We start from the raw sequence: 15,518 nt of genomic DNA, 5'->3' as shown, positions 1-15,518 counted from the left end.
TGATGAAGGGTCCTACTATTAAACCATATCCTGCCTTGAAAGACCATAAGAGTACTGAATGAATTCTCAAGCACTCACTGTCCTGACGAGGCACTCTCTGAGTGTGCTTGGGTGGGCCTGCTTCCCGCTGTTGCTATCTCCCCACACCATATGCAGCTTTTTTTTTTTTTAATATTTATGTATTTATTTTGAGACAGAGAGAGAGGGATCACATGCAAGCAGGGGGAGGGGCAGAGATAGGAAGAGAGAGAGAATCCCAAGCAGACTCTGCACTGTCAGTGTGGAGCCCAACGTGGGGCTCGATCTCATGAATCATAAGATCGCGATCTGAGGTGAAGAGTTAGACACTCAACTGATGAGCCACCCAGGTGCCCCAGCAACTCTGACTTTAGTAAATACTGCCTGAGGATGCAAGTGAGGCAGGCTGGTGTAAAGAAGTTTGTTTTCTTTCTCTTGTTAATTTGTCCCTACTGTGCTGATTAAACAAAATGACTACATTTCCAGAAACCCATTTTTAATTAAGTTTCCAGACAGAAAATGTTTCTCATTTTCTCCAGTTAAACTAATCATGTCATTATGTACCAACTGCTTTAAACTAAAGAGACTATCTATCTGCATAGGTTAAAAATATACAAAGACATCCATTTTTAGAAACACAAATCAAGCAGCACCCATTTTATTTTATAGTGTTTATTATAGTTAAAGTTCCTCTTGTAAAACATTAGTGATTTTGGTCCATATCTTATTTTCCATTTGGCTTTAAAACACTTTACATTATTTACAAAATAAATTGCAATTTTTATGATTGTACATAATTTTTTTTTGACCCTTGGAATATTACAGTTTTAAGTAAAAAATAAACAGTTGGGAGACTAAGTGTACTAAAAAGTACATCTTGAACATATTTAATTACCACAGTAATTTAAAAGTCTTGATCTTTACTTCTTAAGATTAAAATGCACCATCATGAAGTCATTCAAGAATCTCCGGAATTTCTCTATCATCCACAATGAGACTATGGATAATCCCTTCTTTCCGCTTCCCACTACTGACAGCCTTTATGTAACAGTCATGGTTCCCAACACTGAAGTGAGTTTCAGTCCCGTCATCTACAAACTCACCCTAGGCCAACAAAAGAAGGAGGAATTAGTGTTCCAGAAACATTTATCTTCGTCTAGAGCATTAACACCATCTAACAGCGTAGTATAATGAAGTATCTATCAGCTAAATGTTAAACTTTGGAAAATTAAAGTTAGAACCTTGTATTGCTAGATGTTTTTACATCTCTGCTATGAACCGAAAATTTCTTACCTGTACCCCTCAAGATTATAGAATCTTATGTTTCAGGGGGAAAAAAAAACCCTTACACCGCGTGGCTAGGTGACTATAACATGTTCTATGTAGACAGTATCAACTATTTTTAAAAGTAAAAATGATAAACATGATAGCAAACACATACTTTATATCAAGTTACTTGTGCTATATCAAGAACAGCTCGCATGCATTATTGCAGGATGTCCTCGCATAGCCCTGTCTATAGACTAGAAGTACTATTACTATAGTCCTAGAAGTATTATTACTATCCACACTGCAGAGGTGAGGAGGTGGAGGCACAGAGTGGTGAAATAGTTGCTGAGGGCCCCCTTCAGGAAGGGATGGGATGTTCTTACCCACTCTGAAAATCTGATTCCTCAGAATGTAAGGTGATTTACTGTAAAACACACAGGTCACATAAAAGCAAACACTACCGAGTCTAGACCCGTTCTTCCAGACACAGTAGCCACCGGCCACAGGTGGCAATTGAGCACGTGAGATGTGGGGACTCTGAAATGCAACGTGCTATTTAAACGTAAAATATACACTGAGTTTGGAAGACTGAGAATGAAACAGAGAATGTAAAATAACTCTAAAAACTTTTTATGTTGATTACATGTTAAATGATAATATTTTGGATATACTGATTTAAACCAAATATATTATTAAGATGAATTTCATCTTAAGACTTTTTAGTGTGGCTGCTAGAAAAGTTACACAAGAAACTCGTATCTGTGGCTCATATTGTATTTCTACTGAACATCTAGAGTAAAAAGATCGGGGCCAAGTAGTACAGAGAAGGAAGGAACAGGAGGCTTGGAGGATAAACGTGAATAATGCCAGAAAGCAAAGAACTGACAAGCAGACTTAAAACTTAGCTATGAGCTTCCTGGCAGCCAAAGTGGACAGAGCAAGGTCCTGTAGCTGATATTATCCAACCAATGAAAGCATGGGATGCACTGGGTAGAGCTTTTTCTGAGCTTTGAGAAGATTCTGGCCAATGGCTCTTTATGGGAGGTGTACTGACACCTTGCGGGGGCACAATCTCACAGATACATAATCTTGGTCATGAGGCTTTGAGATGAAAAAAAAAAAGGAGAAAATAAACTAACTCAGGTGTGCACTGTGCTGGGGAAGGCTGCCCAGACACAGAGCTGCCAACACCACACTGCAAATTAGGTTGTAGTTACAATAAGGAAGCAACTGGGTTGTAAAGGGCTATTGTCCAAACACTTGTGCTTCCCTGTTAATAACTGAAGAACAAAGACATTGTAGATAAACATTATCGTTAAGTTCTTATTTACGACCACAGACCACATTCTTAACACCACAAAACAATGCTCTCTTTACATCTGCACTGGAGAATTCCTTGAGGGTTGGAGGGAAGGGGATTAAAAACCAATGATTGAGCATCTAGAGAATTCCAGGGTAGGAAAGAAAGAACAGCAAGAACCACCAGGTGTGGCATTGGGTACACAGCAGGTGCCTGATCTACGTTAATGGATTCCACAAGGGGCCGTGAAACACTGAAGTGCTCACCAAGCCTCTCTGAATAAAAGAAGTCTCTAACAGTGGATTTAACTTGGAGAGTGAGTGGCTCAAGCTCTGGGGATCGTTGAGTGAGCCCTGGTTAAATATCCCTTCAAGAATTCATACCAGGAGTAAGGAAGAGAGAGGCCTTTATCTTTGTAACTTCTGATTTCTGGCGTGGGCACTTCCTCAGAAGCAGACAGCCACGAGACCCAGCAGGTCTTCGGTAGCCTGCTGAATAAATTCATCCCGGACCTCCTGCCTTCCGAGCATCTCTCCCCACCTTCCTATCCCGACAACAGACAAGCAGACAATGGCAGCAACTACAATGTGCAACTAGCTAAAACGTAACAACAGCACGTCCCAGAAGTCCATGTCTGAGCTAGCATGAAAGGTGGGTACGAGGGATGGCGCCCCCTGCTGGCCAGTAGGCCCCACAGCCCTCCGGAATGTCCACCCAGGGACGTGAGCTCCCAGTCCCACACTCTGTGCTTTCCATGCTGGTCTCCTCTGTCTCCACTTGCTCCCTGTGCTGTGCACACCGCTATTACTTCATCCTCACCGAATTCATCCCAATATCCATCCCACATAACAATGCAAGCAGCTGACGGCAGGGGCCCAACACTCTGGGGTGTGACGGGGATGTCGTGCTTGGCCTCAATGAGCGGTGTACCCTCCTGGCACTGCTGGTCTACAAATTCCACTTGTCTTCTGGGGTTTGCGACAGTGCCCTTTCTTCTCTGCCTTTGTGTCATCCGACACCGTGTGCAGCACTTCTTTTTCAAAAACTTTTCTTTTAGAGAAGTACTATCTGCTTTGAGTATGGTATATGTAAAGCCTTCCTATTCAAAGTGTGACCTGTGGGCCGACAAGCAGCATTGGCAGCACCAAGGGAAGTGTCACAGTTTGCATTTAACAAGATCCCAGGTGATTCCTATGCATGCAGATTTGAGAAGTGGAGGTATAGAGCCCCACCTGAACTTGGAAAAACACAGGAGGAGGCCAAACTTTGTGGGGGGGGGGCAGTTTTTGATGTGTGGATGCTTTTTAGGACAGAGTCTGGTCCAGGTGAGGAAAGGTGCCAGCTGGTGAGAGCTGATGCCAGCTCGCAACATAAGGTGTTTCCATGCCCTTCCTGTCCCCAGGCGCTGTCTGGGAAAGGTCTTCAGAATTTGGAGTCAAGGGTACTTCATCTTGTTCTTAGAGATTAACCGAGATGACCTTGGTTAATTATCAATCTCCACAATTAGGAAATGCAGCAACATTTCAATGGCAACTATACTCATGGTGCTAAGAGTAATCAGAGGGTCAACTTACTGCTGTCTCCATTCTTTTACCATTACACCATACGTCCATAGTGTCTTTTTCTGTAAAAGTAACAAATTAAAAAAAAATTATACTCTATGACTCAAAGTTAACTCTTCATTATTTTAAGAAAAGTTTGATATACTAGATTTTGAAATGTACTCATGGCTTTCAAATTCTCCTAAATTTGAAGACACTATGTTTACTCTCGGTTCACAGACAAAACAAAAATGAAACAAAACGCTCTTTTAAGAGAAAATCATGGTCTCAGTACAAATGAATGAAGCCTTGTCAAACCAAATAAACACCGCAGCACAAACTTCAGTATTTAAGAGGATGCACAGAAATGAATGTGAGGAAGGAGCTTTTCACATGGACTGTCATCGTGACCAGATGACTCCCCTGTATGTCACACTGAGCCACCTGGATGACGGCACAGAAAGGCCACCAAGAAAGGCTGCCACGAGGTTCACACAGGCTGGACAGCACGTCAGGCTTAGAAATTTAGCCTTTAATTTCCTACTGGATAGCACAAGAATCTCTATTCATTTTTTGCGATAGTTTCACTTTGGGGAAAATTATTGGATCATAAAAAACCAACAACACAGGCATACCTGGTGGCTGTGCTGGGTACGGTGCTACTGGGTATGCGCTGGGTATGGAGCCAAGTGCTGCCACGATACGCTTGGCTGTTGGTTAAGCTGCCAGAGCTCACTTCGGGAGGCGTGTATATGTGTGCGCGTGTGCACAATATATGTGCGTTTTGGGAGAGGATCCCCAGGCCTGCTTGTAAATATTAGTGTGCTGGCAGGTGGCAGGAGAGAAGACTGCAGTCATTAAGCAGCCAGAAGACGAGCTGTAGGTGTTATAACGAAGGCTGGAAAGAATCGTGACCCGTGTGCGCGGGATGCCCAGGAGGCAAAAACTTGCCTGGGGGTCAAGGCTGAGGTGCCAGTCAGGGGCTTAATTGTGACAGGCCATCTACTCCAGGAACACAGTCTAACAGGGATCCTTTTCTCCCCACACCTTGAGATGGGAGCCTCAGAGAGTGGAGGGAGGCCTTTGAGCTGGGCTAAAAGGAGACAGAGGCAGAAGGGCCCAAAAGATGTGGGCAGATGTTGCCCTAGTGGCCTCCTGAGCGGGAGGCATCACCAGCCGCAGCTGCAGGGAAACCGAGCTTGTCCCAACAGCTGATCAGAGAGCACAGTGCTAAAATAAGCATGGTGGTGGTGAAAACTGGAATTTTATTTAGTGTGCTTGCTGGACATGTGCTTGCACGCAGATTCCTTCTAAAGCTATTTTTAATGTACCTCTGAAGAAACCTGCTAATCCAGAAACCATAAAAGAAAAATGGGACAAATCTGACTACATAAAAGAATATTTCTGCATGGTTTAAAAAACCATGTACACACATAAGCAAACTCATACAATAGATGACAAACTGGGAAAAATGAAGTGAAGCTCACAGCACAGACAAAAGTCTAATCTTGAGAAAAAGACCAACAGCCCCAAAGAAAATGGTCAAAGGACATGAAGATACATTACCAGAAAAGAAATACAAAAGGACCTCAAACATGAAAAGATGCTCAACTTCACTTAATTTTGAAAAAGGCAAATATGAACAACACTGAAATACCACGTTTCATGCAGCAGAATATCAAAAAAATAACAAAATCTGACACCATGCCAGCTGGAGAACCTGTGGGGAAATGGGTACTTGGGAGCACAAACCAGTAGAAGCACCAGGAGGGACAACCGGGCACCATCTCCTCAAACAACAAGGGCAGTGATGTTGGACCCAGCGACCCTACTTTCCCACTTCTGGGATTTTATGCTAAAGGGATATGTGAACCAAATTCCAAGAGGCAGGTGAACAAAGCTATTCATCCAACACTGCTTCTAACAGCAGCAGGTTAGAAATAGCCCAAACGCCCATCTGTCAGGGATGAGTTAAATAAACTATTTTACTGACTACTGAGACTTACTCCGCAGCTATAAAAAAAAAAAAGTATGAGAAAGTTCTTTATGTGCTGGTAGAAGAGGATCCTCCGAATATACAAATAAGTCAATAAAACAAGAGGCTTTTATGAAATAAGGCAGTAGTAAAATATTTGTATTTGCTTGACTCTGAATAATGAAACACTGGAAGGGCTCATTATTAAAAAAAAAAAAAAAAGCTTATCTTTATTGAGGAAACAGGGTGGATGGGAATAGGGGTGGGAAGAAATTTCTGCATGTATCTTTTCCCATCATTATGATTTCTGAATCATATGAGTATAGCACCTATTCAAGTATGTATGTTTAAAAAAAGCACATATCTATTGGATAAAGTATTCAGTCATTGCTGCTCAGAAGTGAATTCAGCGAGTCATAGGAGGTCCTGGAGCATGTGTGTCTTGGAGCCTCTTCCCTCTGCCTGCCTGCAGCTTTCCTAAAAATAATGAGCATCTTTAGCGTATGCCCAGATTATGCTCCTGAAATACCATTTGCCTCTACTAGAAACCAGGGCATTTTGGAAAAAGGGGTGATTTCATGTCTGAGTAGAAAATGTTCAAATGAGCCTAAGACATCTTGTCATACCAGATTGCAAGGAAGCTTTCAATGTCTACCAAGGATGTGTCAAAAGGACTCAGGAGTAAATCTAAACAATACACCATTGGCCAAAACTGGGACAATGTGAGGGTCAATAAGGATAATAACTTCAATATGTTGAATTCATGAATGGTGAATTATTTACTCAAAAGTAAATAAATAAACTTAAAAAAAATAAAAAGGTATTTTCTAGCATTTGACTAGACTGCAGAATCTTTACAGGTATGGACAACATCTCTTCATCTATGTATCCTCAGTGACTGATATGCTAACTGGTATTTCGTAGGTACTCGATATCATCTAAATAAGTGAATCAATGAATTAATGAGATGATCCAAATGGTCTTAATGATTTGAGAAGCAGGAAATACTTGGAGTACCAGAAGAGAGAAAAGATAGTAACTGGTAAATATTTGTCTCTTAAGTTTTGTAGGCCTGGTAGAAACAACACAGATGGCAATCTGTAACAAAAAAACTTAAAGATCAATGGCTTACTACGTTTTATTTTTTAATCTACTTTATCTGGACTTTGACAATTTTGATCTGTTGCAGTACTAAACCTATTGCTATCTAGAGAAAAAAGTCCCTGGTTACTAATCAATCTTAGATTTCCAACGGTCTTTTTTTTTTTTAATGTTTATTTATTTTTGAGAGAGAGAGAGAGAGACAGAATTGGAAGCAGGGTCCAGGCTCCAACCTATCAGCAGAGAGCCCGACATGGGGCTTAAACTCATGAACCATGAGATCATGACCTGAGCTGAAGCTGGACGCTTAACCAACTGAGCCACCCAGGTGCCCCTCCAACTGTCTTTACACATCCTTTTAAAGAGAAATATAATAATATTAAATAATAGAAATATCAATAATAAATAGCAAATGTCTACATCAATATTTCTCTCTTTTTTTTAACCTGTTTATCATCCTCAAAACTGTCACTATAAAATCTGGTTCTCACATATCAATTAAATGAATACTTCATTCACATAAGACACATCAAAAATACACCTACGCTGGGGCGTCTGGGTGGCTCAGTCAGTTGAGGGTCTGACTTTGGTTTGAGTCATGATCTCATCGTTCATGAGTTCAAGCCCCACATTGGCCTCTGTACTGACAGCTCCGAGCCTGGAGCCTGCTTCCAATTCTGTGTTTCCCTCTCCTGCCCCTCCCCCCAACTAGTGTACTCTTTCTCTCTCTCCCTCTCTCTCTCTCTCTCTCTCTCTCTTGAAAATAAACAAACATTAAAAAAAAAGAAAAATATACCTACCCTTACACTCTGTCTATTCAAAGCTCTCACAAGAGGGACTAATTAACAACCATCATAAAAAGCCAATGAATTCTGCAGAAACAGCACTCACCCAAAACGACTCTAAAGTCCTCACCATCCAAATGTAATACCCAAGTATTGGTGGTTTTTGACCTGTTCTCCATATACTTCTTGAGACTCTTCCCATTAATTTCCAGAGTATATTCATATGCAAATCCACTGATAGCATCTATATTTATCGTTGCTTTTGTCTTTGCAGCTCCAACGCAGAAGGTTTCTTTGCCCACTAATTTGAACATCCATTCTTTTCTTATCTCTTCCTAAGCAATAAAATATAAAAGTTGAAAACACACAAATGGAAGAAAATTTAATATTTATAGAAATGCTATAATTTAAAAAATTTTAAGTTTATTTATTTTGAGAGAGAGAGCAAGTGAGTGTGGGGGAGGGGTAGTGAGAGAAGGAGAGAGAGAATCCCAAGCAGGCTCTGTGCTGTCAGCAAGGAGCCTGATGAGGGGCTTGAACTCACAAACCATGAGATCATGACCTGAGCTGAAACTGAGTCATATGCATAACTGACTGAGCCAGGCACCCCAAGAAATGGTATAATTAAAGTGAGTAAATAGCAGTGCTATTTAGGTATAATTTTATTCTTTCATGATCCAAATATTTTACAAAATAAAAGCACTTGAAGTTTAAATGTTATATAGTCTATGGATTCTGTAACTATAAATAGTTTGCTTTGTCCAGCAAAATGATACAGGCCAAAATATAAAGATAACCACTGTTAAGAGAAAAGCCCTGAATTCATACATGAAGAATCTATATTAACAAAATCAAGCATTTTTTCCCTACCTTCCCATCTACATATACCACTCGTTTGCCTGATGTGGTCCCATGTTCAAATTCAATCTTATGGACTCCATCACTTAAAGCAACATCCCAAACGGCTACGAGATCCGTCATTTTTTCCAGGCTATAAGGAGGGCTAAGGGAATAAAATGAAGCAATTATAATAGACCAAAAACAGTAATTTATCTTTCCAGGTAAAAATATCAGATTTTTTAACCCATAAAGTTAGAAAATATTAAAGGGATAGTAACTGAGAAATTCTACTCACAGTACATATAACTATCTTCTCCCTCTTGTGCACTCTTCCTTTAAGATGAAACTACTATATATGGGTATGTAGTCGGATAATTCCAAACAAAGTCACCTTAATATTAATAGGATTAAGAGCCGATCAGTTTATCCAGGATAGTATTCTAAGCTTGGCTACAGAATAATGCTTGGAAAGGTCAGTAAAAAGTCTCTACTTCTCCCCTGCACCCCCATTTAGAAAGCACAGTATTTAATTCTGGTTTTTCTTCCTCAGATCCATTCACTCCAAAACAAAAACTCTCCAAACATTTCATACTTAAACCAATTAGGATTCATTTTAACAAAAAGGGTTCTAATTCATTATACTAAGAAAAATAAAAGTCATAGAAGAAATGTCCTATAATAAGAGGGAAAAAAATGGAAAATGGTAATTCTTGTCCTTACTATAGTAATCTTATTTAAAAAATAAAGGATTCTGTTTTGTCATAAGTTTCTGGCACAAATTAAATACATATGTTTGATATTAATATGTTAATATAAAATATATAGCATTCATCCTATATGAGTCCTGTGTGAATGACATGTTATACAAGACATACATAAAATATTTTTGAGCCTGTTCTTTTAACTACATCTTACTCCTTATTCACTCTAATGTCTTTGGTGTGCTCTAAATCAGAAATGGTAAATGGATTTTTTGTCATTTTGAAGTGACTGCCAGGAACTCTGTGCTAAGATGGGTTTGGAGACCTTATATCAGGTCCTACGGGAAAAGACGTGCCATGTTGGTGGCAGCCACCTACATGCCAAGTGTTTACTACCCTTGCTCTAAATCACAGAAAAGCAAAACCAAGCATTCTGCAACTTTACAAAATGTGTGCTTAACAAAAGTAGCCTGGATAAATAACTCTTGAGTGATTAAAACAATCTTGAAAATTTCAAAAGCTAGTTTTACTGCCATGCAAGACATTTACCTTTCGTCATCTTCAAAGATAGGACTGTCATCTCCAGATGCCATGGTTGGCAAAATAGCCTTTAATCCAATTAGCAGCCAGGAAAGAAAAAAGCAGAATTGCAGCAAAGAAAGATTGAGAGCAACAAAGATAACATCTGCAAAGGGTTTTTTCTAAGTTTGCAATCCATTTCTTAAATTGCATGCAGTTTCTGATGAAACCAGCTTTTACATACAATAGAATTGCAACCTCCAATTTCAGGAAAAGAAATTAAGTCATGCACATTGGCCAATCATATTTTTCCCTGTTATAAATGTATAATTTCCTAAAACTAGAGAATAAACTCTAGTTTATTCCAAATATTATACCACATCAGAGCTGCAAGAGACCTAGAGGTCCTCTGGGTCCTGTGCTCCTCAAATCAAGGTATAAGAAGCCCCAAGGGTGTGAGGTGTAGGTCAGGGAATACATAAAACTCCAGGATACACAGAATGCATCTCAGGAAGCATCAATGTTACAGGGTGGTAACAAATTTAAATGCAATCATAATATTAAATTTTAGAATATACATTATGTTGGAATATATAACTTAAAAATTTTTGGGGGGGGCACATGGTTAGCTCAGCCAGTAGACCACGCAACTCTTGATCTCGGGGTCATAAGTTCAAGCCTCACATTGGGTATAGAGCTTACTTAATAAAAAATATAATAAATTTAAAAAAAAATTTTTAGAGAACTTCAAAGAAATGACAAGTTTGCAGGTAGCAGCCAAGGATATGCTAGTGCTGTTTCCCAACAGCAAACTTAATTTATCCACTTACTCGACCCCACTTAATTTACTAGTGCCAATAATGAATCCACAAAAGTTAGGTGGATTGCTCAGGTCACTAGTAGGGCCTGAGCCAGAATTAGAGCCCAGTACTCCAATGCAAATACCACAGAATTAACTGGGCTATAATACTAATTAAATTTTACTAAAATCAAAAGCACACATATTCACACATGCATAGGAAACCCTCCACATTTGGAGATTTGAGATTAACAGCCTGTACCCCTGCCAAACCTACCGAAAAATAGGCTCAACTATTTTTTGCTTCCAAAATCTACTCTGGCCTAGCCTTTTCCCTATAGTTGCCCAAGGGTGCTCCCTCCTTGTTAAAAATGGGAGATTGCCCAACTTCTTTAGCTGGAAACAGTCAGAAGCCACAAACTGTTTTTAAAAGGATGTCAAAGAAGAAATTAGTACTGATAAAAGCACTCCAACAGGCAAAGAAAACATACAAATTTTAGAATAAAAATTAGATAAAACTTCAAAACACTTTGTAGCTAGAATAAATCTTTTTTTTTTTTTTGGTAGCACCTTAACAATTTGTGAAATTTTCTAGTGTTTCTAGAAGCCCTAAGATATCTCCTATGAAAGTGGAGGGTATCCTGCACCTATAAAAGCAAAGAGAATACATAGCAATAGAGGAAGCCAAACAGAATATAAACTTGGATAAGCCATCCTTTGCACATCAGAGTGGGCTTAGGGATATCATTCAAATTTTGCTTTATAACTTTTAAAGACCTTATAAAGCTCAGTAATTCAGCATTCAAACTTGAAAGAATTGCCCAGTTTTTCCATGACAAGGGACTTTAATATTATCACACTAACATAAAGGCATAGTACTATCTTAATTACAATAACTTTTCATATAGAAGTATAAAACACAACAAATTAGAAGGGAAGTGAAAAATCAAAATCACATTTATTTTTTGAAATTTTCCCCTAAACTATCAACATTTATTTATACATTCATTTATTTATGGAGCATCTATCTAAGGTGCTAAAAAGTTTTGGAAATAGTGATGGTTGCACCAAATTGTGAATGTGCTTAATGCCACTGAATTGTACCCTTAAGGATGGTTAAAATGGCTGGGGCACCTGGGTGGCTGTTGGCTAAGCATCCAACTCCAGCTCAGGTCACGATCTCATGGTTCAAGAGCCCCACATCAGGCTCTCTGCTGTCAGTACAGAGCCCACTTCAGATCCTCTGTCCCCCTTTCTCTCTGCCCCTACCCTACTCTCTCACTCTCTCAAAAATAAACATTTAAAAGAAAAAGATGGCTAAAATGGCAAATTTTATGTCATATGTATTTTGCCGCTACTTAAAAAAATTAATAGTGTAATATACAAAAAGACACTGTATACTTTAAATGGGTGAATTGTATGGTATGTGAATTATACTTCAACTAAATTGTTAAAAAAAAAAAAAAAGACCTAGGTGCCCTTCTGGTAGTGTTTCTTGAAATGTGATTATATCTATAACTGAAAGATGATCACAACTGTCCTTGTTCCCAATATCTCCATTACTCATTGGAATAATGATAAATATCTGTCACACATCTCTAAGTTACAAACTGAACTTAAATACATGTCATATTCTAAATTCATTCACCTTGCTGATAGTTATCAGTCACTTATGTGCCAGGCACTCAGCTGGACACTAAGCTCAGAGTGAGGGGCTCTAGAGAGACCAAAAGATGACTACAACAGAACCACAGGAGTGTCCTTGAAAAGGGAAGCAGTGAAGGACAGAATGGGCCCACAGAGAAAGGATACTGGCCTGCTAAGTGGGTAAGGAGAGAGAAGAGACTTGGCTTTATTTTTTTTTTAATTTTTTTTTTAACGTTTTTATTTATTTTTGAGACAGGGAGAGACAGAGCATGAACAGGGGAGGGTCAGAGAGAGGGAGACACAGAATCTGAAACAGGCTCCAGGCTCTGAGCTGTCAGCACAGAGCCCGACGCGGGGCTCGAACTCACGGACCGCAAGATCATGACCTGAGCCGAAGTCGGCCGCTTAACCGACTGAGCCACCCAGGCGCCCCAAGATTTGGCTTTAAAACCTGAGAGAATGGGGCACCTGATTGACTCAGTCTGTTAAGTGTCCGACTTCGGCTCAGGTCGTGATCTCACAGTTTGTAAGTTCAAGCCCTACATCCAGCTCTGTGCCTGCTTCAGATTCTGTGCCTCCCTCTGTCTCTGCCCCTCCCCCGTTCTCTCAAAAAAAAAAAAATTTTTTTTTAAGTTTTAAAAAATAAACTCTTATACATACACTTAATTTTCAGGATCATGTGACCACACTGGAAAATGATCATTACAAAGAAAATTCCCTCTATTTAATAACAAAACTTTAAAAGTGTAAATGAAAAGGATGGAAAAACAAATTCCATTTTTTTCACTGATGAAGATGATGTCACTCACTCAACACTTTTTACATGTCTTCAAAGAAAACTTAAGTATCTAGACATCAGCGTATCTTTTAAAGTCTCTTCCCTAGCGACCCAACAGTCATGTTTCAGAGTATGCTTCAAACATTAAGACGTTTCCACTGTTCATCTAAACTCAGATTGAATTTTGCCTTAAATTGGGTTTTAAGTGTACTGGGTACTGTAATAGTATGTCCAAGCTAAACCCAAGTCGGTTTTAAATTACTAACACATTCATAGTTCCCTTTTCAGCAAAAGCTCTAGGTAAGGCCAGCCACAAGGGAGGTCACTTTTCAACAAGTAGGTGTTGACACTGTACGCCCAGAACCTTGTGAAGCCCTGGGACCTCCAGAAAAGTCAGGAAGCTTCGTGAACCAGGGGGCTCAACGAACTGCTTTCTGTAATAGCTACAAATTGAAAACCACCTGCAAGTTCACCGACAGCGGGGGAGCGGGGCGCGGCGCGGCATCCACGAAGTAAATCACAGTCCGGTCACTCAACAAACTGCACGTACAGCCCGGGCCAGGCCCCGGGGATGGATGCGGCGGTCAGCTTGGCGCACACGAACGCAGTCCAGTGTGGCCAATACAAAGGACGCAGGAAAATACGCGAAGCCACGGGTAGCTGCCCGTAATGCATCCTTTGGCCAGGAAGCCACGTTACGGCACCTCACGATCTAGGGTCTGCACAAATACGGTCTGCTTGTGCGTCCATGGAAAAAGCGGCAGGAAGTGTATTATCCTAAGGTCGCAGGGCCTGGCCGGGCAGGGGAGACCCGCGGCCTGCCGCTCGGTCCCGCCTCTGCCCTCGGCCCTGCAGACGCGACACGCCCGGAACACCCCAGCACCGCCTGAGGCCTCACCCGCGGCGTCTCACGGTCCGCGTAAACACCGCCCACCGCTAGCAGCGCCCGCCGCCGCCGCCTCGAGATGGCCGCCGCCGCCGCCGCCGCCGCGCTCCAGCGCAGAGGCTTCTGGGGGCCGTCTCACCTGCGCCGCGGGGCTCACCTGGCCGCCGTGGACCGCGGGAGGCTCTGCGTCGTGGACCCGCAACGCGCGGGTTCGGGCTCTGCCACTTAGGCCGCGTAGGCTTGTTCCCTTCGCCGAGAACCGGGCGCCTCCTCCGCGTAAGCTGAAAGCTCGGCAGCCTCCAGTCCCGTGCGCGCCGACTCTCTGGCGCTTCAGGTCCCCGGAGGTGCCTAGCGCAGGCCGCCACCCGCCCCCGCGCACCGCAGACCCAGCCCCGCCCGCTGCCTCAGAGGACGTCTTAGCGCTCTCCGCACGGGCACCCCTCCCCGCCCTTCCCCGCTCCAAACCTTAAGTCCCGCACCGCGTCCAGTCGTCCCGCCAGCCGAGGTTGGTAAGCCCCGCTGATAGCCAGCGCGAGGCTGGACGCCCGGGATAACCTGGTGGCCAAAACAGAACCTGTGTCTTCTCTGAAGCCACCGGGCAGGTAAATCTGATTATGGCCTTCGTTCTTTGAAATCTGTTTATGGCTCTGACCGCTTCCATAAGGACCCAAACTCTTTAAGCGGGCATGAGGCCCCGTGTAGATTCTCAGATGATGCAAGCTCTTTCTCCCCGCCCCTGCGGGCCTCTGCGGATGCTCTTCCCTCTGCTGGGCACTCCTCCCTGCTTTTTCCCTTAGTTATCCTCCACTTTCTTGTTGAGCTTGCTCTTCAGATATCATTTCTTAAGGAAAACTGACTTGGCCCTGAAGACTTGCAGCACTTGGAATTCTCCTTAGTCCCTGCCAGGGTGTGTAATTACTTGTGTAATTGTTGCTTAATGTGTAAATTAATAGTAGACTGAGGTCCTTAAACGCAGGGGCAATGGGTGCTTGGCTCTCACTCTTGCATCTCCCACATCAGCACAGTGCAAGATGCTGAGCAAGTGCGTGAGTGAAAGGGAAGTTGAGAGACAATAGGAAACAATGTATTAATAGATTAATCAGTCTGCAAAGTCATAATGATTGAATTCTTAAGCAAATTATGTTACAAGGATTCTGCTTAGTGAGCACTGATTTCTTGTTTGCTACCTTGTATTGAAAACTCTTCTAAGACAAAGACTCTTCATATTTGTAATTTTCTTCTAAATCAGTGTCTGGAACAGAAAGTTTTCAATAAATGTTGAAAGAATGAGTTAGGGGCAGCAGATAAAAGGCCCAGAGTGGAAATTTTCAGGGATGGGACAGGGCTAACTAAGGCACC

The 15,518-nt window shown here is 41.6% G+C and overlaps 1 protein-coding gene across 4 annotated transcripts; it reads right to left on the bottom strand.

Annotated features, from left to right (window-relative positions):
• Positions 1–674: 674 nt before the first annotated feature.
• FAIM (Fas apoptotic inhibitory molecule) lies at positions 675–14,859 on the bottom strand. 4 transcript variants are annotated; one of them, XM_047099896.1, is made up of 5 exons: positions 14,625–14,859; positions 8,860–8,992; positions 8,096–8,324; positions 4,162–4,211; positions 675–1,122 (listed from the first exon to the last, which is right to left on the bottom strand). In XM_047099896.1, the coding sequence occupies exons 2-5, from the start codon at positions 8,968–8,970 to the stop codon at positions 973–975; spliced, it is 540 nt and encodes a 179-aa protein (XP_046955852.1). In that variant the 5' UTR covers positions 8,971–8,992; positions 14,625–14,859; the 3' UTR covers positions 675–972. The 4 variants fall into 4 exon arrangements, with proteins under 4 accessions (XP_046955852.1, XP_046955853.1, XP_046955851.1 ...); XM_047099897.1 differs by lacking the exon at positions 14,625–14,859 and adding an exon at positions 14,299–14,471; XM_047099895.1 differs by lacking the exon at positions 14,625–14,859 and adding an exon at positions 14,317–14,470.
• Between the last annotated feature and the right edge of the window lie 659 nt (positions 14,860–15,518).

Source organism: Lynx rufus, unplaced genomic scaffold (assembly GCF_022079265.1).
Source record: "Lynx rufus isolate CCGP_SWC_20201006 ecotype Redwood Valley unplaced genomic scaffold, mLynRuf1.p SCAF_5, whole genome shotgun sequence".
NCBI classification, from domain to species: domain Eukaryota; kingdom Metazoa; phylum Chordata; class Mammalia; order Carnivora; family Felidae; genus Lynx; species Lynx rufus.
Note: the sequence above shows the minus strand (reverse complement) of the source record. Positions and strands in the feature narration are given on the sequence as shown.